This window comes from Lycium ferocissimum, chromosome 5 (genome assembly GCF_029784015.1).
Source record: "Lycium ferocissimum isolate CSIRO_LF1 chromosome 5, AGI_CSIRO_Lferr_CH_V1, whole genome shotgun sequence".
In the NCBI taxonomy this organism is placed as follows: Eukaryota; Viridiplantae; Streptophyta; class Magnoliopsida; order Solanales; family Solanaceae; genus Lycium; species Lycium ferocissimum.
In genome coordinates, this window is record NC_081346.1 from 74,336,556 (window position 1) to 74,363,426 (window position 26,871).

Here is a 26,871-nt window from a genome sequence, read left to right on the forward strand (position 1 = left end):
AATAGCCTCACCATACATCACAATATTCGGATAAAAAATATACTTATATATAAGAAACTTTTTGTTTTTTTCGATCATAAATTTTTTTATTCCAATATAAGTAACTTGTTTTGACTGAGAATGATCAGTAAATTATCTAAGAGATCATAGGTAGCCTTGGGAGTAAAAAAACTGGAGGACTGAAAGATGATGCCACAATTTTCATGAGACAAGAAATAAGTAGAGAATACAGCTGAAAAATCAATTGATATGTTTTGCCATTTTAAGTGTTTTAACTTCTATACAATAATAATAAAATAATCTATTTTACTAGCAGTTCATGTAAAAGATAAGTATAGATAACGTCTATAGTAAGTGTACTTAGCAACCTGAAAAATAAGATAGGACAAATTGGTCTTATCTAAGTTTAATCCTCTCATATGCCTGCAACATTCAGTGAAACCAAAGTGTTAATAGATATTATGATACGCATGCATAGTGAATAGTGAATGCTTTATAATGCTTTGTTTATGCTGCCAACTAATATACTGCTAGTGTAATTAGATTTCTTTTTCGAGTGAGCGTGTAAAACTTAAATTCTTCCCTCACATGCCTGCAACACTCAGTGTAATCAATTTATTAATAGTACGTAGCTACTAATTTTGGAAGGAGGATTGCAAGTTCCTTTTCTTTCCCATTGATTTTTGTTTGTTTTGGGAGTATAAGAGTAAGAGAATTAAGAGATAAGTTGTATCAAATCGCTTCATAATAATTTTTTCTTTAAAACCCTTTTATACAGTTGAATATAGACAAAAGAAAGTGATTTTTTCCCATGAATTGACTATCTCCAATTGACATATATTATTTTATTGAACATAAAAACAAGAAATAAATTATAAATGCTAGTACTTCAAAATTCAAACGAAGGAACCTAAGTAGTCTTCAAAAAAAAACTCAAGTCTAGTCTGTTCAGAGAGCTTATTCAAATGCTGCATAACTTCTTCAGATGAATTATTTGATAGAAATGAACTCTTAATGTTTCTTACCTGTATAATAGTACGAGGTGTCTGTATTACCACAAAATGCTTAAAATTAAGGAACAATATGTATAATAGATGAAAATGGATGTAACATTTCACATCGTGATAGTGATTAATATAGCATCTTCTACACTGCGCTAAACTACTAATATAAAGAGGGTGAAGACCTAAAAAGGAGTTGTTGGCGGGGTGGGGGGTGGGGGGGTGGGGGTTTTGTTTGGGGGGGGGGGGTCCTTTCAAAGTTTATGTAAATCCCAAGATGCAAGTTTGAAGGGAAAAAATGATTATTTTAAGATAAAGTTGCTCTATTTAATCGAATAATATCTCGTTCTACATATTAGTGGTAAATGAGAGACAGATGAGGCAGTCTGACGAGTTAAACGTTAGTTCGCATCATGAATGTGCATGAATAGTTTGCTCATATTTATATTTTTATGCAAGATATTTCACTGAATATGTTGTTGTTATGTCGAAGATATTTGGAATTATGCTTACACATAGTGTTAATGCTTTGATATTCTTCAAGAACTATGTCACATTTGTAGATATTGTCCGCATTCCATGTACATAATCTCCACAGTCTCATGTACAAAATTCAAGATAGATTACCCATATAGTGCATATTCGTGGAATAGAAAATGTTATAACATTCACTTAAATACATTTTTATGAGCTGTTATTTTATTATTCATATAAGTCAGTGGCAGACAAGACAAGAAAAGTCCTGTAAAATCACTCAAGTGGAATATAATCACTTAAGTACATTAAAGAAGATCTTTTATTACTAAAAGAGCTTTCTATGACAAAAACAAATCATACCAATAACATACTAAAATGCATGTAATTAATATGTATTGTATGTATTGCTGCAAAAATCTTAGTAGAAAAACACCTAAATTTACATGGTATTTATGATATAAACTTCAACCAAAGGGCTATCATTTCATAGTTTTTGGACATTTCTCCCTATTAAAAAAAGCATTATGCTAAAAATGGATCTACTTAGGGTCCATTTGGTATGATGAAAAATAGTTCCAGAAGAAACGTTGTAGCTATCAACACTCACTAAACTCTTTTTTAAAAGAAACTATTTCAAATGGAATATACTGCAGAGGAAAAACATAAGCGAAAAGGTCGTTTCTCCCCAATTAATATTTTCCTTTCATATCAACCATACCCTTAGGCCTTAGTCTCCAATTGTGCCCCCTCAGCCCCTCCCCCAATCCAATGCACTCACCTCCAATTAAATTAATTATTAGGAAGAATTGAAGGAAAAATTAATACATATCTGCAAAAATAACATGTTCAAAAGATTTAATTAATGATGTCAAGATATACATTAACAAGACATTCAAGAATTAACCATATGGTTAGGCATAGAAAAACAAACACATCAAGAAAATCAGCAAAGTGAAGAGACAAAATAGATGAAGAGAACCACATCAAACCAATACTTTGAATACAAAAAAAAAAAAAAAAATAGAACATCTGATAAAATAGTAAATATTGGGTGGCCAAATTGATCATCTCCTACCTAGGACCAGTTAACTTCAAATCAATATATGTTCCACAAGACAAGTTAGCAACCTCAGTAAAAACAAACCACTTACCTCCCAAGACAAATTAAATTGTCAACCAATCTTAAATTCTTTTTAGCCACTTTTGATCTCTTGAGCTGAAATTTTTAAAAAATAACTCACAAACTTTCTTGTACTACTTGTGAGTACACATCATCAGTTATTGCCACCACCACCTTTGCTTAATTTCATTTCATAATTCTCCCATAAGTTTTGATGATCAGCATCTCCCATTAAGTACCTAAAACATGATGATCCATCAGCTTCATAATATTGATTGTTGATCTGGACATTATTATTGTAACATGAACTTGTAGAATTCTCTTTTCTTTTCTTGTTGCACTTCATAATGTAACTATTGATGTTACCCCATTTATTCTTGCACCTTGTAGCACTTTTATCATACCCCAGAATAGCCATTTTTGCACCTATTTCTTCCCATAAAACATGATCACCTCCAATACCAATTTGTTGAAATCTTGATTCCATGCTAGTCCTAAGTTGTATTAACCTATTAATTTCACTTTCAGGCCAATGTTGATCAACATCATCTTTCAGACTGTCTGTCACATCTTCGTGTCTATTATCATTTTGATCATTCAGACCCTGAATTGCAACTATTTCTTCATCAGGAGGACGTGAATTAGTACTAGGACTATTCAAATCTTTACCGCTCAACTTGTGCACAGCCTCCATCAAAGCAGCATCACGTGCTTCAATCCACGCTCTCTCATTAGCCCAAAATTTTTGGTCCCTTTCCATACGAATCGTCTCTTGATTCCTCCATTCTTCGTCCCTTAATATCCTTTCTTGTTCTTTATGCTCAATCATCTTCATCATTTTCTCCAACCATGCTTCTTGTTTCTCCATTAACTTCCTCATCTGTCCATCAATGAAGTCTTTTATCTTCGCCTTTAAGCTCCTTTTCCCCCTTCTCTTCTTGCTCATCTTGTCTTTCGAATTTTCATTCAAATCACTATCATCAGACGAACTCGTGTTGAATTCAGAAGAATTAGAGAGACTTAGGCTATCAGACAACTTAGGAGCTTGGTGATGAAAATTATGAGGATCTTGATTGTTGTTGTTAACGGGATTGTAAGGAAAATGACTTCCGAGGTGGTGAGCTTCAGAAGCTGAGGCTGAAATGTTATTGCTTGTTTCACCATATAAAGCTTCGAGTTGTCGAAAAAATCGATAGTGTTTACCATCTTGTCTTCCAGCTTTCCCTTCTTTGGTCTTCTTGTAGTACTTGTACAAGTTCTCAAATTTCTCTCTGCACTTCTTTCCAGTCCTTTGGTATCCATGTTCCTCGGACATAATCCTACAATAATAGCAAATCAATGGGAATAAATTAGTTAATGTGGTTTTTTGTTAGTAATAAGTAAATTAATAAATGTTAAGCAATTTAAATGGAGGGACATGATCTAAGCTATAGTCTTCCGCGGAGGGATCAATTTCTCACCAAAACAAGATAAAATCTTTATCAAAATGGCGTATGGCATCATACCGATACTATTCTTGGATAGTTCAACTATTGGGAATGGCTTAATCTATAGATAAAAAGCCCCATAACGGGAAACTACTAAGTTAGGTTGGAGAGAGATAACGGAACCAGTTATATAATAGAGGAACCATACGCAAGTTTTATAACCAATTACAACTTATTTGGAATTGAGTCGCTATTAGTTGTTAGTAAGTAAATAAATGTTGAAGGAACCTTAACTTAATTCTGGATCTATTTTTCGGAAGAAAATAAGTTTCTTGAAATTTTTTATCTTGAATTACATGAAAGGAATGGTGACTAATTTACGATTTTTTCAGTTTGGAGGCTCTGGAGGGAAGGTAGTATCAGTAAATCAGAAAACTTGATTTCTTAATCGGCTGCTATTATTCAACAAATTACGGACCGACGGAAAGACTTTCTCAGCTTCTTGACATAACCCTAATTTTAAATCCCCAAATGATTCAAAGTGTCACGTGATATTGATATTTGCTAAGGATAGAGACTACCCTCTATGTCCTTTCTTCATCAAGATTGGTTATATAGCTATCTTTTTTCTAAACAAAAACAAGGAAATAGGAATTTGGCCTCAAAAAAGAGGAAGTGAAAAAGGCTATGGATTCAGAAAGTGATGTCATAGTAAAGATGAAAATAACACCTGAATCTCTAACTGAACTTCAATGTAGTGTCATTTTCTAACACTAAATTGGCAACCTATTCACTGTGTGGGTGTTTGCTTAAAAGTGCTGCTTTTCTCCAGAAAACTCATTGTTTCTTTCCACACTGTATAGCATTATGTATCTATTTCCCAAAACCTCCTCATGAAACAAAATCAAAAAAGAAAAAGAATTTAAGAGAAGCAACTCAAAATTAGTACTACAAATTTTGTAGGAAATTCTTCAATAAGAAGGGAGATTGATTAAGAGTGCTGCTTAATTATCCCAAGAACCCATATTTCGTGCACAATGTACAATATATGTATTTTCCAAAAGCTCCTCAAGAAACAAAAGGAAAGGGAAAAAAAGAAAAGAAGATGTAGCAACTCAAAATGCCAATTTGTAGGAAATCATTTACAAAAATATATGAAGAAATTTTTTTGGAGGATCCCTTAATGAAAACTAAAAAGAAAATTAGTTTTTATAGGCACCCTTTAACGTACGTAAAAGAAAATTTTAGTAGGATTGAATCAGTGAATGAACCCAAGAAAAAAAAATTACAAAAAAAAAAAAAAAAAAAAAAGTTTTTTTTTTAAAAATAAAAAATAAAATCAAGGACATATGTGAATAACACTTTGGAAGGATCCCTTCACGAGAACTAAAATGAAAATTATAGTTTTTAAGCGCCCTTTGAATTTGCACGTAACAGAAAATAGTAGAATTGAACAAGTGAATGAACCCAACAAAAAATAAAAATATGAAGAAAACACAAAAGAGAAAAGAAATCAAGAACATATGAAGGATTAATAAGATTTTGAGAGATTCCTTCACGATAACTAAAATAAGTAGTAGTTTTCATGTACCCCTTTGAATTTGTGCGTAAAAGAAAAATTTAGTAGGACTGGACAAGTGAATGAACACACACATACAAGAAAAACAAAAGAAATCAAGAATATGAGACAATTTTCCTAAGTAGAAAATTTTAGTAGACTGCACAAGTGAATGAACACCCACATACAGCAAAAAAAAAAAAAAAAAGAATGGTGTATTAGGTTTTTCATATATACTACTCCATATATTTGTGTGTACCTGGAAACTTCATCCCACAAGGGACCTTTTTGATTAGCTTCTTTGAACTTAGAATCCAATCTTGATCTGATTTCAAGTAGTGTAAGTGTCTCTTGTCTGGGCCACCGTCCACTTCCATCTCCGCCAGCACCAGCACCACCAGCCTCCATTTGATCGAGCCCGCTAAATCCACCACTTGATGCAGCTGTTGTAGTAGTACCTGCAGCAGCAGCAGCTGTACTTGAATCACCAAGAAACTCGTGTTGTTGGTGTTGGTGTTGGTGCTGGTGATGAGGAAGCACGTGAGCCGGAACTGGGGCCATACCCATCACCATCTCGTACTGATGGTGGTGGCTTGCCCCGAGATTCCGTTGTTGATGCTGGTGAGAAGTAGCAGGTAACAACTCTGGAAAAAGTGGCCGCCCTCCGTTTATGTACTGTCTTAGATCTGCCATTCCATACTGATCCTCCATTTCAACAAAGCCAACGGAAACAAAAGTAGATATAACGTATATATATTATTAAAAACTCAGTAATTTTGGTTCAAACCCTATATATATATATATTAAGGAAAATTCAAGAAAGCAAAATGAAGAAGAACTTGGGGGGTGTTGGGGGTTTGGTTTGGGGGGGGGGGGTGTTGAGGAGGTGAAAGAAGCAGCGGACTCGGATTGTGTCCTTTAGAGAGAAAAGCTTTGAATTTTAGTATGAAAAAGGAGTTGATCTGGAAAAATATGGACCCATTTGGCAGTTGTAAAGCTTATTCACTCTTTGTATATGTACTGCTTATAAATATATAAGTAGAGAGAGAGATTCATTTCATTGATCTACAAAGAAATAGTGAAGGTGAAGGGTGTTTTGGGGCAAAAGGATCAAATTGATGGACGGAAGGATAAGAGTGGAAAGGTCACGAAAACAAAAGAATCACTAGTAGAATTAACAGTAAGTAATCTGGGATTAGTATAGTAATCTGAAAAGTAATATAGTTATTGATTATAACATGTCAAACTACATTAATAGAGTAAAAGTTCTTGGCAATATTAATGTATAGCCCCATTTATCAAATAGAGAGGCGGATTCAGAATTTTAAATTTATGGGTTCTAAATCTCAGCTCTTTTTGTTTATTGAATTTTGAATATATTATTTATATATATTACGTAAATTTCTTACTACAAATAGAAAATTTGAACTAAAGCTATTGGGTTCTGTCGAACACGTAATTCCTAATGTAGCTCTGCCCCAGATTAGATGGGTTCAACTGAATCCCCTTCGCAGAAAAATTGTATAGTGTATATAACTGAAAAGTTATTTATACTATGAACACATATATTTGTTTTTTTGTTTCTCACCTCGATCGAAAATTCACACCGCGTAGGCCGCGCAATGGCGGATCCAGAATTTTCACTGACAGGGTTCGAAAAATAAAAATGTAGTTATTGGGATTTGAACATGACACCTCAAGGTGAATTTAGAACCACCTAAACCAGTGAACCAACCTCTTCTCTTGTGTTTAGGGTGTTCAAAACCTATATATGAGCATTAAAATATTAAAAAATACCTTATATATATATACAGTGTTTTTTTGTCGAAGGTGACCACCCTCGGCTGGCCCTAGATCTGCCCCTGTGGCTGTGCCTATTAAAAGAGGAAAGCATTCGTTGCAAAAAAAAAAAAAAAAAAATAGTTCTTAAGGTTTGAATCCAAAACTTCCATGATTAATTAAAGCAAAGAAATCTTACACATGCCACCACAAACTCTCTTATGGTAAATGCAGGGATGGAGCAAATGATAAAGCTAGAGGTTCATCTAAGCCCAGTAATTTAGACTTAGGCCTTATGTATGTATTAAAATTCCAACTAAATAAGTGCAAAAAATAAATTTTGAACCCACTGAATTAGATGTGATATAGTCGAAGAACTTCGATCTGAATTCATAAAGTTTAAATTTTGAATCCAAAGATAAAACGCATATAAAGTCAAAAAGATAATAATAATGCTATGATGCTTTTGTAAGTGTCTTATTTCACGTAATGTAATAGTTTGTTTTTTAGCAGTAGGGTTGATTAGGTTACAACAGTGCTTTGGATTCGGCATTTTTGACCTTTTACCAATCTTACAAGTCTCTGTAGGAGAATTAAATACTGACTCTCATCTGTAATACGTAATAACACTGCAGTACGTACAGGCCCGGCATGCATATATAATTCTTCTAAATAATAATACTGTAAATTATTAGTACTGTTTATAACTTATTGGCTTCCTTTGATTGGCTTTTAATTTTATTCCAAAGCTACTACTACCCACTACATTCTTTTTGTTCACCTAACAGTACTCTTCCGATAGAGCTGTGGGGTTAATTATGCAAACAAAATTCTTCTAAACTATTGTACTCCATTCCAAAGGTATAATAGTTCTGTTACGTCAGTTTTTCCCCAAGTAAATATATTTAAGTAGGTATTTGGAAAGGAATTTGATGATATTTGAAAAAGTAGTATGTGGAGTTGAGCCAAAAAGAGTGTTTGAAAATTGAAGTTGTGCACTACTTCGATGCATTTCACTTGAAAAAGTTGAAGTTTTGTGGTGGAAAAAAAAATTACGTGAGAAACTCAACTTCAAGTTAGGGTGAAAAATTAACTACAATATATAATCTAATAATTTCTTGAAAAAAAAAAATTGCATGTCTAAACTGGCTCTAAGAAGTTATACAGAGTTTAAGAAATACTTGAGCATTCGGTTACTCTATAATTTTTTTAAAAAATTTAAAACAATTTTATCATTTAGTTATTATAATATGTTATTCAAATTTCACTGTTTGTTAGGGACCTTTCCCTTTTAATTTTAATACCATTGGAAAGTTCCCCTTTTAGACCAACTTTAGTCCAACTTGGTCTTGAGGAAAAGGTGCTGCGTGTTTTCTGAGAATTTAATTATGCATCCACGATATAAAAGATATTTACATAATCGAATAATTGTAAAAGTAATAGCCGGTAACTATAGTTGATATTATTAATTAGTAACCTAAATAAATGGTAAATAACCTGCTATGATAAATAAAACTAGTTTATTAAGTAAAAAACAATTATCGCACTCTTCGTATATATAATTTAAAATTCAAGGAAACATTAGTAACTCAATTGGTTGGTTATCGAAGTTTTCACTTTGTTGGTGAGAGTTTGATTCCTCTCCTTATAATCCCCTCCCCCATTTTTCCGTTCTTCTAGCCCCAATTTTTTTTTTTATTTGATAAAGTATACAATTTAAATTCATTCTCTAAAATAACTCAAGGAAAATAGATAAATAAAAATCTTTGAATATACATAATAGTGCGGATTCGTTAGCTTGACAACTTTTAAATCAAAAAGTGGGCAGCCACACTGTTAGCTTAATAATGAAAAGGATGTTTCACCTTTGAGATTTCACCAACGGTGTATACATAGTACTGTCCTTTTTAATTTCTTTTCTGTTTCTTTTGAGACAAAGTTAATACTACTATCTTGTAAGTAATACAGTATAAAAATTAGATGAAAAACACACCAATTAAAGAAAACATTTAGCATTCAAGATATCTAGTCTAGTTTCTAGGTATCAATCAAAAGATTCCATTTGAGTTGTCCTTAAGTACAGTAATAATATAGGATTACTAGTGAAAGATATAGCTAAAATTTCTTAGTGTTGTATTTCTACCAGCCACACATTCTTTTTTTGTTCCCTTCATCCACTAACAATATATTATTAAACTTTAAGTTGAATAACAGAAACAGATGGTGAGTGTTTGATCGAATTAATTGTGTCACGTAGGAATAAAGTTCAAGTCCATTTGTTGATTCTTCAAGACGTTAATTGGTTCGAATCTCCACTTTGTTTCGTCCCAGTTTCTACACTATCATTGAAACTTAATCCATTATAGTTATATAATCAGTAGCATGGTATGTTTTTCGCTAAGGTGATTCAAAATATAAAGAAGTAAGCACATGAAGAAGCCATGGAGATTTAACACTATTATCTATATATGAAATAATAATTTGATCTTGTATATACCGTATAATCTTCCAGCGAAAGACCGAATTTGAATAAACCTCTTGCTTCCCCTAGATCCGCCCCGATTATGATAGCATTGATTCGAATTTATTACCATATAATTGAAATATTAAGCCATACATACATACATACATACATACATATATATATATATATATATATATATATATATATATATATAGATAGATACATACATACACACACTTTCTTCTTGTATGTGGAAACTATTTGAGTGATGACATTTCTTTTTTAATTATGTCATATTTTCTGTTCAATTTTTCCAATCATTTCACCTACTTCTGTCTCAAGTATTATTTCATAACAAGTATATCAAATTATTAATTCAAATATATTGTAGCTTAATATAGTCTATTCTACATTTGATAACTCTTTTTCTTTTTGAATTATGAGAGAAGAGAGGTCTTCCTGCTCCTAACTTTCTTCTCGAGAAGTAAAAAAATGTGGTATATTACGAAAAAGGAAAATGATTAGAAGGGTCAATGAAATGATGAAACACATCTTAATGCAGGCATACAGTAGTCTGTCTTTTTGCCTTTGTCGAATTCCTATTCATATAATGTCATGTCAAAAACTCTTATTCCGTCAAGTTCATGTTTGAAATTTTGATGGATTCAATATTCAAAAAAATTATCGATGTAATGCGCTAATGATATTATAAGTTTGGACTTAAACATTTATTTAAGTTTTGTATTAAGATTTGAATATTAAATAATTAAAACAATTTATTTTCTCAACATCTGAATTTATAAGTTTTTTTATTTATAGTTTAATTAAAGTATAAATTTAAATAAATCCTAAATATTTTTAAAGTGGTGATAAGTGACGGTGGTGGTTGTTGGTGTCGACTAAGCGTACGTGATGGTTGATCAGCGACAAATTTACAGCCCAAATTATGGTGCACATGAACTCATGGTCTCTCCGCAAAATTAGATATTATATGAACGTATTTTTTATAATTGATCTAATATTATTTGCTGGTCATTGCTACGAAAAGGTTGGATGATGCACTTGGTTTAATGTTGAGTTATTGCTGGTAACAAGGAATGATTCTCACTTAATACTTTCCTTTTTCTCCTTTCTTTAGTGGTGCATCCATATTTTAGAAATTCTAAATTCTGACTCTGCGGTTGATGGTGGTGTTGACTGATTGTGGTGTTTGTTGGTAGTAGTTAGTTGTGATGGTAACTGACATTACTAGTACGTTAACAAGGGCGGTTGATGGTGGTAGTTGGTAACAACGACTGATGATTATGGTGTATCGTAGTGATAGTTTAAAGATGATGGTGATTGTTAGTATAGTTGGTGATATATAGTGGTGGCTGATGGTGATGATTGTAAATGTTGGCTAGTAGTGGTGACAGCTGACTATGATGATTGGTAACGACAGTGATGTGGCTAATAGTGATGATTATGAATGCAAGATGGATGGTAGTTGTTGATAATGGTGTACGACAAAAGCGATAACAATAGTAGTTAAATGAATAGTGGTTAAATGTCATCTTTGCAAAATTCCTGAATAAATAGTATCTTAATGACTTTAATATTTTCTACATATTTTAATCATTCAGACCTATTTATACACATTAAATAAAACACTTAATTTTGGGATCTACTTAGGAGTCGTTTGGACATGATTTAAAATCATGATATGAAATCATAATGATTTAAAGTAGAAGTTTTGTTTGGACAAGCAATTTGGATTTCTTGAGTTGTATTTTTTCTTATAGACATAAGAATCTCACAAGTTGTGAAAACCATCAAAACATTCACAATTCTTATTCAATCTTACCAAATGAGCAAATCATAGTTCATAACAAAATTAATACGTTATTAGAAGGCTTTTCTAGAAGATATAACATCAATTGATCGAACTTTATAATTCAATAAAAAGGAAAATTGAGCATGAATTGTAGTATAATTATTCTTTAATATAATCCCCCCACATGGTATGGACAATCTCTTAATATACTACCAACTTGCATATCTTTTAATATTTGATATAAATTGTTGGTAAATATATCTACCAAATTATGGATCTTTTTTACAAAATATAAACTTATGGGTCAAATTTTACGTTTAAAAATTTTTTAACTCATGATTTGGAATCCCAACTCACACCTTTTTAGAGAATTTGGGATTTGAAATCATGATATGAAGTTAAAGTTGAAATTTTGTGCAAATTGCATAAACAAACGCTGATTTGAAATCAAAATATAAAACTTATGAAATCATGATTTCATATCGCATGGCCAAACACCTACTTAACTAAAGATATTTCAGAAGAAGATACAACCACAAATCCGTTCAAAGGAGATAAATAGACTTTATACTCTTGATTCCTTGATGAAGCTTATGTACATAGGGTTACCCTCTATTTTGTGAGCTTATATGGAAATCCTACCAATTATGTGATGAATGGAGCTTGTTCCGTTCGGGTAGGTGAGAACTGTTTCTGTACAACTTTTCTTTTTTGTGTACTTTAATGTTTATTCAATAAAGAGCATTTAAAGTTTTTTTAAAAAAAAATTGCATAATAACTGAAATCTGTATAATTTAAATTTAAATTTTCATTAAGTGTAAATCATGAATAAGGTCTTAGTATGTCTTTTGATCGCAAACATGCTGCTAATTAAGTGTACTATTTATGGGCACTCATACTAGACAGCTTTTATTGTCCCCCAAATCACCATATTGTTTAAACATATTTTCAAGAAAGCAAAGTACATGATATGTGGCCGTACTAGACATACATTAAATTTAACTCATCAAAAGAATTTCTTTTAAAGGCATTACATTATGAAAAGACAATATTTTCTGATATTTCATTGTGGTGAAACTCATCAAAAGAATTTCTTTCATTTTGGCAAAAATCATCAAAAGAATTTCCATATTTGGGTTGCTCATCATCATTAGCCATATGCTTCAATGATTACGAGAGGCAAACCGCAGTTTTTTCTGCATTAAAGTAGCAGATTTGTATCATCTCATTATATGTTAGTTAGAACTTCTTTCATATTTTCTTGACAACAACGGTGTTCGAATTAATTTTCACGTATCATTTCATTTAAATTAAAAGTCAAAGTTATTATATAATTCATACTGTAGCAACTTAATTAGACATGTCTCAACAAGTTGTCTCACATGTGAACCTGATTTTTTTTATGGACTAATAAAAGATTTGAACCTAGGACCTTTTGCTTGCTTTGAACCCATGTTGAGATGTATGAACATCTTATCTAAAAGATTTAATTAGTAGGGAGAGCATACATTACGGTCAGAAAATTGCTAAATTTCAGACAAAATGTCTCGTTAAAAACATTACCGATGAGTGAAATTCTGACAGGCTATCTGTAAAAAATTAGCTATTTCTGGTCGTAATACTTTAATTACTCAATCAATCATGTCTCAAACATTGATCATTGGGGTCCCTCATGAAAATCTTATAATTAGTCTTGCAACATTACCAAATTTGAGAAAGTTTCCTTAAAAAGAAATATTGGGAAAATAATTTCCAATATTATTATTCATGGCTTTCCTATGTTAGCTGGAGACTGTTGTGGTCAAAGAAAGACAATTAATTATTTTAATGTCTTGAAAATATGTGCCTTCTTCATAGTAGCAAATAGCTATAGGTTCTGAACCCTTTTGATTTTAAATTATTTTGCTAACATTTTTTATTTTACCAATTGCAGGTGCTCACCATAACCAATTATTATTTGCATGAATTGAAACAAGAAACAGTTAAATTTGTCTTCAACGTCATTGGATATTGTATAAAAGGAAAAAATCCTAAATACATGCAGTACTAGCTAGAATAATTAAAGATGGCCTATGGAACAAGTAGACTTGCTGTTAATCTTATTTCATTCGGGACCAAGCTATTTGATTAAGAACAATTGTCTTTATGTCTATATTAACGAGAAACATATTGCTCAATTGAATAATTAAACATAGGGGTCAATGTAAAATGTATTAAGAAATCAATAAAAATATATATAAATAATAAATTTTGAACTCAATTATCAATATTTAAAGTCGTTGACCTAAAGTACAAAACTCATAAAATTCAAATCCTAAATTCGCCTCAAATAAAACACAACATACAAATGCCTATTAGAGGAAAGTAGGAGCATATAAATGCCTATTAGAGGAAAGTAGGAGCATACGCACTATGTGTTCAAGTTATGGGCTCATCCAGACGTAATAATTTGGTTGCGATCTTGTAAATGTGTATTAAGCACAAATTATAGATTTCGAACTCAATAAATGTTGCTCTAAATCGATCTGATCATTACTAAGAAAATTATATACATATTTTCAGAATTGATCTAAATATTATCTACCAACCTCATATTCCAAAAAATAGGAAATCAATTCTCACTTAATACGTTCATTTTTTTTTATTTTTTTTTTATGATACACCTGTTCAAGAAATCCTGAATTCTCCTTTCAAAGACTAAAAAAAAGGGACATGCATAATAGCTAGGTACCACCAAACTAGACAAGTCAATAATTGTAAGATTTTGTCATGGCCTCATTTTTTTTTCTCTACTAGTATATCATAACCACCATCACATAATTATCAGTCCACGTGATACAAAAATATAAAAGTACTTTTTTGTTACTCTTTATCTATGCATTTGTACGTCAACTGATCTCTTCCTCTTAAACCTTTGCACCAACGGCGCTGCTACTACTTTCTGCTTCTCTCCCTCTCTTTTTTTTTTTTCTTTTTTTAAACTTCTCTCTTTTTTCTGTTCTTTTATTTTTGTTTTTATTTCTATTTTAATTCACTTCCTTTGTCAATCTATAAAGTTTTTGTTTAAGCCCTCTTTGTATTTTGGTGTCACAATTCAAGCCAATGATATTGGTGTCCGTTTATTAGCCAACTGACCTCATAAATTGCTCATTTTGACTACGCTGTCATCGAGCTCAAAAGCATGTATGCTATTTGAATTTGTGCTATTTTTTTCCTTTCCGATGTGAGATTTTTCAAAAATATCATGTGCACACGTCTCCTTTGAAAGTTTGCCGACTTAAAAGTTTACCGATATTTCTTTTGATTAATCCTCATTAACCTGTCAGCTCAACTATAATCCCATCCCACTTTATCTATTGATGGGCCAAAAACGACCCATTTTGGGTCCGACCCGGCACTAATTAGGTACGCAAATATAGGTGAATATCATTGAAGTTGAGGTAGGCTCATCATTCTTCAAAATTGCCAGAATGTATATTGGTGCCTACCAAATGGATCCAAAATAAGAACAAAAAGATGTTAGAACTTACTAATGTCATTGTCACAGAATCATTCAAGGAGGAAGCAGGATTTGAACTTAATGACTTTGAGTTGAGATTTTGCCAAAATTTATTTGATTATTATGTTTGAAATCAATTTTTTTTACTAGTTTAATCAAGGTTTAACATATATGCAGAGTTACAGATATTGTTATAACTTACCAAGGGACCCATAACTTGCACTCTACATCCGCCCTTGGGCATTATAGCTTCACCGATCGACAGGCGGTAAGAACTATATATTTTTAACTTCAGGTCTCGGGTTGGAAATTTGGGATTGATGTCACCTTTGGTATGGATTATTTTACTCTAAAATGGAATTTCGTCGCGAATCCAAATTAATCGGGCCATGAAACGAAAAAAGAAAGACTCAACCGGTCACTCCACATCCAAACAAAACCAAAAGGTAGGAGAGATCAGACTACTATAGCAAAACAGTAAAAGTTAGCCCTACAAACTGTCAACAGAAAGGAAGAAAAAATAATGTCCAGTTTCTTACACAAGAATCCAAATTGAAGTACCCCCATTTCTATGGCAAATCACAAGTACCCAATAGCTAAGAGTTACGATTGAAATTTCAGCTACGTACCTCTGCATCTTTTTTTCAGTTGAACAGTAAGAGGGGAATTGGATAAAAGAGAATGTTAATTAGCTAGAGAAAGTATTAAAGGAGATCATGCCCTAAATAACAGAATTGGATTTATATAGAAGGAGCAATATACACCATCGACTACTTTGTGTTCAATTTTATATAAATACATAGTGAATCAATTTTAGCAAATACTTGCTTATATTAAGTTTGCATTTATTATCAATGATATTACGTATTGTTTCTATTCCAGTTTATGTGATATACTTTTCCTTTTTAGTCTGCTTAAAAAAGAATAACACGTTTTTGAATTTGAAATCATTATTTACGCTTCTCATTTTACCCTTAATGGAAAGCTTTTATAACCATTACACAAATGTTAATTACATGTTTAAAGTACAAGTTTCAAAAGTTCTATCACCACATAAATATTATGACATAATTTTAAAAATCTTCATTATTTTGTTAAACTGCTTGTCAATTCAAACTATGTCACACTACCTGACAACTACACCAAAGCTTCATGCCCTATTTGTAAGATATTAATCGATAGTCATAACCGAGATTAAGACACAATATACAGAGATAAAAGCACATAATCTTGAGCTAAAATTAAACCAACATACGGTTAATTAATTCAACCATTGATATCAATCAGTTGTTAAGCCTGAAATTAACTTTCATGATCAACTAGCTATTAGGCTCTCACATTCCGGAGAATTTAATTGATGAGACGTCAATTGTTATCACCACCTATTCAAGAACAAATGCGCTAGAGTTTTTCTAATAGCTAGGAAAATAAGGGTTGGTATATATTTATAGAGTCTACTCATCAGAAGTCAATAATTATTGAACCTAGCTTATGCACAATAAAATACGTACTCCGGCCACTTTGAGTCAAACCATTATCTTTTTCCGGTTATAACCAATTTACATAAGTCAAAATTTCAATACTATTAATTTAAGAGAATTTAAAATTATATTCTGTACGTAATTAAGAGGGTAAGCTGACCACAACGAATTGTGACAATTGCAGCTAGGGGCCTATTGCCTCCTAGAGAGAAACAAAAACAAAAACTGCATCTGAGTGTGTGTCGCCTTATCAGATCAGAAAGAGTAGTGGAAGGCACAGACTAGATATAACACAACACATACACTGATGGCTTGTAATTGAAGAGAAAGTGTTACATCCATGCACGTATAGTAGAAGTAAATTAATGTGATACACATACACATCTAGCTTCGAAGGTCAGTCAGTTTGCAGAAGGGATAGAGAGCCTATGAATTAGCTATAAAGCTAGCTAGATATGAGGGGCAAAGAGTAGCAGTAGTACTGAGTTTGAGTGGCCCATAATACACGCTGATTTAATTTCAGGTTCCATCTGTCCCTACTACTGCCTTTACCTGTCTGCTATTTTTATTTTTTGAATTTTATCCGATGTCTGGTATTTGTTTTGGAGCTGAATTCATATCGAGAAGTTCTTTTTTTGGGGTAAAGTACTCCCTACCAAATATGAATTCATTCCCATAAGTCAAACACGAGCTGATTATAGAAGGACACTACTAGAAGTTTGCCTATTTCCAACTGCCAGAATCATCAGAATGTAGTCGAAAATCACTTTTTTCCAACGTCATTTGGAGGGTTTTGCTTCCGTCCGAAATTAGCTAGTCACTTTAGATGGATGATCTGGGCGGCGGAATCAGTTAGAATAGTGGTTCGAGGATTTTTTGCGTGAAACTTTCCGATTACATTAATCGTACTTGAATTTCTTAAAAAAGTAAAATAAAATTAAAAATTCTGAATCCACCTCTGTCAATCAAGCATGCATAACCTTTGGTGGCATTTGTCTGTACACACATATATACACACACTCTCTTTTTCCTTCTTCTGCATGGCATGCATGCATGGGTCTGATAAGTTGTGATCCCCATTTATTTGCTACTTGTACAATTTTGACTTGCCCCTTGCCCTGCCCTGCCCTCTCTGTTTTCTTATTCAACTTTTTCTGAGTTTCGAAATCTTAAACTGACATATATAATTTCTTCTACATAACTTAGTCCCTAACATGACAAATACAGCATATTGCTATTTTGTACTAATATAATTTCCCACTCTTCTGAACAACGTTAATGAGCACTTGACTAATTGCCATGTGACCAATACAAGTGACAGTTAAAATTCTTTTTCACATAATTTTCGACAGATCGCAGTTAGTAATTAAAGGCTTGGCAAAAGTACAACATTAGGCATCTGTAGCTACGGATTCTCAGCTATGAATTTGAAAATCGTGACTAATACTTAACTATAGCCACAATTTCATAAAATTTCATGGCTATTTACAATTTCATAAAATTTCTTAGCTATAAAACTCACATGGCAAAGCTAATTCCTCTTTTTTGCTATAGTTGTCAACTATCGTGGCAATAATTACCCAAGTAGCTACGAATTATTGCTACAATAAAACGTCGTAGCCAAATCGCATGTTTTTGCCAAGCGTTTGAAGTCACTGTAGCAATAGTAATCTTATAGCCACAAAAAATGACTTGAAACAAAATATTATAGCTAAATGGATATTTTTGCTGCAAGTCATAAAAATCCGTAGCAATAATTACCCAAATAGCTACAAATTTATTGCTACAGTAAATCGTCGTAGCTAAATCGTATGCTTTAGCCACACGTTTGAAGTTACCATAGCAATAGTAATCTTATAGCCACAAAACAGACTTGAAAAAAGTTATTATAGCTAAATAGATACATTTTTGCTTTAAGCTACAAAAATACGTGGCAATAACTATCCTAATAGCTACAAACTTATTGCTACAATAAAATTTCATGACAAATAATATGCTTTTGCCACGTATTTGAAGTTACATGGCAAAGGATATTCTTATTTTACATGTGAATGTCTATCAAAATCATTTGAATGTTCAAACAAAAAATACACTTGAAGTTACAATCATATCATATAATATTATATTATTCAATTAATTGAATAAATATTTTTGCTATGGAGTCATGACAACGATTTGTCCAAAAAATTAGAGAAATTATTTAGAGTTTTCTTATACCTAAAGGGTTATTTTTATAAAGGGAAAATACACAACCCCCCCCCCCCCCAAACGTATACTCGGATTAATTATGACGCACGTAACCTTTGCGGGCGACCTATTACCCCCCTGGCCTTATTTTTTCTGTATTTTTGTACCTTTTTTGGTTGACATATCACTAACAGAAGCTAAGTTAGTCTATGATTGTGTCCTATAAATATTTATGTTTCAGAAATAATTCAACACTTATAGTGTAGTTAAAATCAAATGCTTATTAGTATTGTAAATGTTAATATTTATTCGGTAGATTTTCTTGTTATGGATCTATAATTCCTCCATGAAGGATTATATAGTGTTGCATATCTTGTTCCTTGATTAAAACTTTGTTAAAAAAGGCTTTTTGTGCAAAATATTGAATTGCTTGGAGTATATGATCGTATGTACCTATTAAAGTTATATACAGGTTAAAATTATTCTTGTTTTTTGGTATTAATTTACTTTGTTGAAATTGACAGGCAAATTTGTCGAAATATTAGAGCAAAGAATGATAAGTGACCTGTATTGATCAAACTATGGCACAATTGGAGACAATGGCGGAAAATAAAGCAGAAACTATGCGGCTTTGTATCTCAAGCAAGATACTACTATTGTAATTGTTGTCATAGAAAAATTATGTATTGTGAATATTTTGAAACTTAACTATGTAATTAGTGTAAATTGAAACCTATTTAGGAATCTAATTTTTTTTATTTTTCGCTACGTTATAGAAATTCTTGAGTTAATGATGTTTGTGGCGTACACTTCAATTTGTAGCAATGAAGTTTCTGTAATCATGACTAAACTGATATATAATTGTCAAAAATTTGGTTATACATTTTCACCTTTCTTAGCAAAATAAAAAAAAAATAGCTATAATTTTATTTATTTTGTGGCAAAAGAAAGGATTCTTAACTATGCACGAAAAAGTTTGTGGCAAATACTTCAATTCATAGCTATGGATTTCGAACTCGTAGCTAAATACAAATATTATTGCCACGAAACTAAAATATAAAATAGCCACAAAGTTTGAATTTTCATAGCAAGCAAATTAAGTCTTTTGCCACAAAAGATATAGTGTGGCTACAATATAAAGATTTCTATAGATTTTATCTGTCGTGGCAAAAGAGTAAAACTATTTGCTACAAGTATATATTTCGTGGCAAGAATTTTTTACTATCACAGCTACAACAAAAAAAAATTCGTAGCAATAAGTATTAGTCCTTAGCCACGGACCATGTAAAGTTTGTAGCTAACTTTTAGCTACACTACTTCTAGCTACGAATGCTATGGGAATAAAAATTGTAGCAAAAATGTTTAGCCACGAAAATTTTCATATTTAGCTACAATGTATTTCGTAGCTATATGTGCTCTGTGTTGTAGTTTTTAAAAAGTCTAGGTATGTTGAAAGATGGTCAATCAAACACTTTTTGTCAAAATTCTTGAACACGTTTGACAAAATTTCTTACTTAGCTACTGGTGTATGACGCTACAATTCTAATGATCATGTAACAAACTAATAATTACTCCTAGGCTTTTTCCTTAGGAAGAAAACTAGAGTACATGATGAAAAAGAATTTCCTCTAGATCTCAAGACGAAGTGATTTTAAAACGGAGGTACAATTTTGGTACAATAATTAAAATGAGTTGCATAATTGAGGGACCTACCAATCAGAATTATATAGAATTGATTCATACATCGAAAAAAAGGCAAGATGGTGAGATAGTCCTCGTTTTGCATAATAGGAAATTGGTCCCCCAGACCTTAGGTCGCTGTTAAATATGTCATTGATGGTCAGCAAAGGTCGTGGTGAGATGGGGAAGATCTCTATAATTTTTATTAGAGGTATCGGAAAAAATTATTGGGTCACATCCACCCATAAAAGGTGTTGATTAACCCATTAGCTTGTCCTTTTTTTAGGATGGAGCACCTCTCCATTTTCCCCAAGTTCTTACTTGGATAAGAGACACATATGCTCCCTAAAAATTTGATAATCCCACATTTATTTTAGCTATATCTTTTTTTTTCATCAATAAATATATTAGTGAACTTTTTATCTCTCTTCCCCGGCTTCTTATTTTCTTAAGTTCTAACCATTCCATTAGGTTCCACTATCTCCCTTCTCTCGCTAAATTTATCATTTGTTAGGAGAATTTTAAGTATCAATACTGCACTGGATCGAATTTGCTTAGATTTAATTAAATACGGGGAGTTTTTCGTTGGTAGAATCAAATACAAAAAGTTGTACTCAAATTCCATAAGCTATACCATTACTAATATCTTGATTAAAGCAAAGAACAGGGATAATACTATACGTTCGATTAAGTGCCACAAGATGCACAACGTAAAAAGAAAAGCAGAAAATTAAATCAAGATAGAGGAAAGAGATGGAATAAAATTATATGGAAATAGGAGTAATTATGGAAAAACTCAAAAATTTGTTATGAAAATATTTGTTATTAACCATGGTCAAGATCTTCATTTAACTAATAAGATCTAAACCCTTAATTTTAACATAGGACATGTGTCTCTCGTCCAAGTAAGAACTTGGGAAATTGGAGAGAAAGGAAATTGAGATGAGCTTCATCCCTTTTTTAAACCCTACGTTTAACATTTCTTCTTCCTATGTGTAACATATAAATGCATCATTAATATGGATACTCGGAAAAAGAAAAAAGAAAAAAAGGTTTCCACCACAATATGGTGACTGAGGTTTTACAAAGAAAACGGTCTACATCTTTTAAAGAATATCTAGGTTGTGGACATAAAGAATTCATCCGTAATTCGTGAGATTCTCGACAATCAGTGACTCAAGTCGTGGTTTTTGCAAACCCGCTTCCACAAGGAGAAGCCCGTAACTCTCCTAAATTAATATTTACAGTTAAATACTACAAGAGGTCTCGGGTTCGTGCTCTTAGAATGAAAAAAATCCTGACTGGAAGCAATTTCCTCCTTTAATGAATCTTCTGCCCATACCTGAATTCAAATTATTCAAAGTCCAAAAACAAATATCAAACACTGAGCAAAAAACACAATAAATTGTCTATGCATGATTGAATGGATGGATGGATGGATTTGATTTGTGACTCTCTATATTGACTGGCTGTTCCTTGTTGTACATAAAGAGACAACTGCAGCTGATAGTACTATTTGACTTCTCCTAGACCTCTCAATTGATATAATTTGTGAAACGCTTGATATATCAATCCACACAACTCAATAACCAAGTTCTCCTTACTATTCAAAATATTTAGCTTAGCAATATTTCTTAATTTTATTTCTATCCATTCCCAAGAAAAAAAAAACAATGGGGTATGAAGTGCAACAAGAAAAATTGTGTGTTCCAACAGAAAATTATATTTTATGCCTTCTTAAAAAAAACACAATTAGCTTAGAAAATGTTTTTAATCAAATGCCTTCTTAATGTTGTTCTTTAATCAAATGCTTGTTTAGTTCAAATACACAATTCTTGCCCCAGATCAGGTGATGGAGAAAGAGTTCACTGCTTTTGATTAAAAATATAAGACTTTACTTAATTTCTCCAGGATTATAAATTTATAAGAAAAACTAGTTAATTAACCCGCGCGTCGCGCGGTCTTTTAGTTTTAAATTTTATTTTAACAAAGAAATAATCTAAGACTTGCATAAGCAAAAATAAAAAGTAAAAACTATAAGGGAAAATACATATATGAAAAAAATAAAACAAAAAGCAAATCCAAATAGATAAAGCATTGCATGCCTCTACCTTTGTATTGTTTTGTAAAGTTGTGGAAGAACAATTGTCTCAATTGGGGAGAGAAGTTAAACATTATTTTAAAGGGAAAAAATATATAGGTAAGAGAGAAGTTAAACATTATTTTAAAGGGAAAAAATATATAGGTAAGCTTCCTCGTTTTCTTTCCTATTTATGTTGTTCATAAATAATATATATAAGATTATGCAAATACAGCATTACAAATATCTCTCATTAGTTAATTTCTTTGATAGAAATTTGATAAATTATTAATTCTTAATTATACTTTTTAATAAATGGACAAATAATGGGTAACTTGTATTAAATATTTATAGGTGCTTCAAATTCATACTAAAAAGTCTCTTTAGAAGCATATTTTTTTGTTTCATTTCCTCTTTGTAGAGAGAAAAAGTGATGGTATGTAAGAGGCAAATCAAAGTACTTTCTATGTGTTTAGTAAATTACATGAACATAATATAATTAGAATTTTGACTATGCATGATTAAGCTCTTATGATGAAGGCATTGTTTCCAGTGAGAAACTTTAACAAAATTCCCACAAAATTAATTTAATCAGAGGAAGCGTTTAGCGTTGGTTCTGCTTATTTCCAAAAAAACCCCTCAAGATGTGAGAAATCTTTGATCAGATTTAAGTTTCAAGTTGAAAAAATTAGAGATTTGGGTATGCTAACAGTTTGATAACATGAACTACAAAAAGAAGATACAAACGATCAGTGAAGAAAGGAAAAAACAGTGTATAACCTCGGTAATTGTGTTGCTGAAGCCTTTACAGAGAAATCATCAAAATAAACGTACGATGGACCGACCCACTTTTGAACAATTGCCATCACAAAAATATTTTTAGTGACAAAGCTACGCTAATGAGAGTAATTATGAATGGGGAGAAATTGATTGCTTCAGGAACGCTGGATGCCTTTGGAATTGTTGGCATATGGGAGAAAGATGAAGTAATTAAAGGACATGACTTTTAAAAAAAAAAAAAAAAAACGGCTTTTAGAATTTTAAAAACAACAGATAAATTGGCTAATAGAATAAAAAGCAGAAATTTGACAGAAAAGATAAATACAAATACTATTTTATATGATTAAAGAACCCCTCTTCCTCTTTTCTTGTTTAAAACTCATTATTACGTTCATTAAAAGGCCTAATTCGATAATAAGTAACTAATTGTAAAAAAAATTAAGCAAAAGATAATAAAAATAAATACAAATGATGGTCTTAGATGCTAGTACATCACTTGATAATGGTGTAACGACTCATTTGTATTAGGTGTTTACACCAAATCAATACAATCTACCATAATTAGATGATTTTTTGATGAAGTGGATATATATATTATTAAACATAATCAAGAAATAATTATACATCTTTTCAGTGGCGAAGCCAGGATTTTCACCTAGGGGGTTCAAAAATATGAAGAAGTAAATACACAAAGAAGCCAAGGGGGTTCAACATCTACTATATATATATATATAAAAAAAAAAAAAAAAAAATCTTGTATATACACTATAATTTTTCGCCGAGGGGGTTCGGATGAAGCCCCTCGAGCCTACCTAGCTCCGCCCCTGCACATGTCATGTATTTTAAATTCTAATCAATGAGAACACTCCTAGCCTCTTGGTGTGTATATGGAGTAAAGGGAACAGAACGGTCCAAAGTTTTTGCCAAAGGAATTTGATTTCAAATGAATGATGTACATAGGTATTTTTTTTTTTTTTTTAAAAAGGGAATTTCATAATAAATAAACATAAATTCTATAGATTGAAGATGTAAAAAAAAATTATTCTATAGATTGAAGATGTAAAAAAAATTTACTCTATAAGGTCATTTAAAATGCAACTGTAAATAATCTTTTTATAAGAAAAAATAGAAAAATAATTTTTTATAGAGGTTAAATATAGTGATAGTGTAAGGAAATCTTTGTATTATCAATGAAAATAACTTACATAAATTTTATTATATTTATATTTGTATACATATAATAAAATGTTACATTCGTCTCCAACAACTTTCCACTCTAAGAAGGCTTACATTTATAGCGTCCATTGGTTTGATAAGCCTTCTACATTCCCTCCTAATCCCGTCAGAAACAATCTCATTTGAAAAAGGTAAATTTAACCCTCAAGAGTCTGACATAATATTAGCCATAATTTCTTTCGGCCAAGTCATATAATTAACATGGCTCATTTCTGTTTGACTTTGAAACTTCTACTGCATGATAATCTGTCAAACAATTATGAAAAAAAAAAAAAGGCAGCACCGGGAAGCCCGCATTAGTAGGCTTGGGGGAAGGGCCGCACCCCAAGAAATGTGATGTAGACAACTGCATTAGTGGTTGCTTCCACGCCTCAAACCTGTGACCTATATGTCAAACAATAAGGAACAAAATTAATTAAAATCCATCAGTTACAACAATACTAAACTCAATATAACCAGATGACGTTATTGGGAAATAACTATATTCGAACTCAGTATATAATCACATATCTATGGCAACAATAGTTAAAATCAGATGTGGACAAGAAGAAATGTTGAAGGAATGAATGTGAGAAAAAGAACCAAGAATATTTATAAATTCATGAGGACAAAAAGAAACATGGAAGGAGATTTTTGGGCTTTCTAGTTGATAGGATAATTTATGGGTCGTTTCAGTTTATAGTGAACGGTTGTGTTGTTAATAATGTCTTTCCGGAGTAGACGTCTAGTATATATGGTGACTTTTAAGTTCTTTCTAGATGAAGGAACTTTTAAGAAGTGTTGTTTCGGTGTTTTTTTTTTTTTTTTTTTTTTTTTTTTTTTAATATAACACATATATTTGTGTGTGTGTGGGGGGGGGGGGGGGAGGAAAATGTTAAAAATTTGAGAAAAAAAATGCAAATGCTGGTTTTTTAGAACGCCACATCATCGAGTCTTTATCTTGCAATTATATATATATATATCCTACACAAGCTTGCAGCTGTATGCCATCTAAAACTTCCTCTAGACCCTTTTCTTTCATAATAACATAAAGCTAATTACATTTTCACCTGTGATTATACAAGTAATTAAGAATATTAAAACATAGAAAATGGTTCATTCATACCGTAATTCATTTCAAGCCATCAAGGTATGAGCTTCGTCAAGACCCTTGTCCTATTTTATTTAATATAAAATAATGAGAGGGAATATTGGACAAACAGAAAAGATTAATCCTCCATTGCCGATATTTTTACCAATTATTATAGCACAATATAAGAATATTTTATAGTAGAAACAAGTCAACTATCATATTTACTTTCTGTTTCATATGAAGTCTAAATTCATCTGAATCTCAATTTTCCTAAATACAATCATTAAGTTGTTGTCAGTCCAATCGTAAATTAGAAAACGTTTCTCTATCTGACTAAAAATGATCTGGAATAAGCGGTCTATGGATGATTTGAGTTTAGCAAGATTAGTTGTAGGACCCTAAAAACATAGAATATAAATAAGGCCCCATATAATGAATTGATGCTTTTTTTTCTTCTCATTTATTTCAACAAGAAAGCTAAAGAATTATTACCAAAATAACAGAGAGGTCGTAGTCATTACTAATGACTAGTGTAAAGTGCCACTTTCTGATGAGAAATTTTGTCTTTGTTGAAGAATTAATGTGCAATTAAGAATGGAAGAAGAATGTATACATACTTAGTAACAGATGATTTGTTTTGTTGGCTGAAAAACTATATAAGAAAATAGAATTAGCGACGAATAATTTATATCGTTGGAAAATGAAAATTTGTCTATATATCTTATTTAACGACGGGTTATCAAATTTTTTTTGCTATCATTAGCAACATACTAACAACGAATTTGTTCGTTAATTCTTTTTTTCTTATTGGAATTAGAGGCTGCCAAGTGACAACCAGACTATATCTATCAAATTTCTTATAATGGATTGCATTTAAAAGTTGTCTTATCGTTATATGTGAGAGTGAGTTGTCAACCCTAAGAAAAAGAAAAAGGTATAATCATTATACTTAAGAAAGCTATAAGCTTTTGTTTAAGTTGTTATAGAAAAGTAAGCACCTTTTAGTGGAAAATTCTGATATTTGAATTAATAAAACGCGGGCAAACTTGACACATGTCGATCAAGCGGTGGCTAGAGGCGAATTTAGTAATTAAATTTGGGACACGTGAACACATGGTCTCTTCGTAAAACTAGGTATTTCACAACAAATAATGGATAATTTGCAGAGGTTGAAAGTTGCAATTCGTGGAGATTTTAGCCTCCGCTAGTTGCTATAA

The 26,871-nt window shown here is 31.7% G+C and overlaps 1 protein-coding gene across 1 annotated transcript; it reads right to left on the reverse strand.

Annotated features, from left to right (window-relative positions):
- Nucleotides 1-2,380: 2,380 nt before the first annotated feature.
- LOC132057436 (trihelix transcription factor PTL-like) lies at nt 2,381-6,579 on the reverse strand. The gene is made up of 2 exons (XM_059450035.1): nt 5,843-6,579; nt 2,381-3,917 (listed from the first exon to the last, which is right to left on the reverse strand). The coding sequence occupies exons 1-2, from the start codon at nt 6,292-6,294 to the stop codon at nt 2,753-2,755; spliced, it is 1,617 nt and encodes a 538-aa protein (XP_059306018.1). The 5' UTR covers nt 6,295-6,579; the 3' UTR covers nt 2,381-2,752.
- Nucleotides 6,580-26,871: the final 20,292 nt, after the last annotated feature.

Coding starts and splice junctions, on each gene's coding strand:
- LOC132057436 (XM_059450035.1), bottom strand. CDS start 6,294: ATGGAGGATCAGTATGGAATGGCAGATCTAAGACAGTACATAAACGGA. Junction 3,918..5,842: donor TTGTGGGATGAAGTTTCCAG/GTACACACAAAT, acceptor CTATTATTGTAG/GATTATGTCCGAGGAACATG.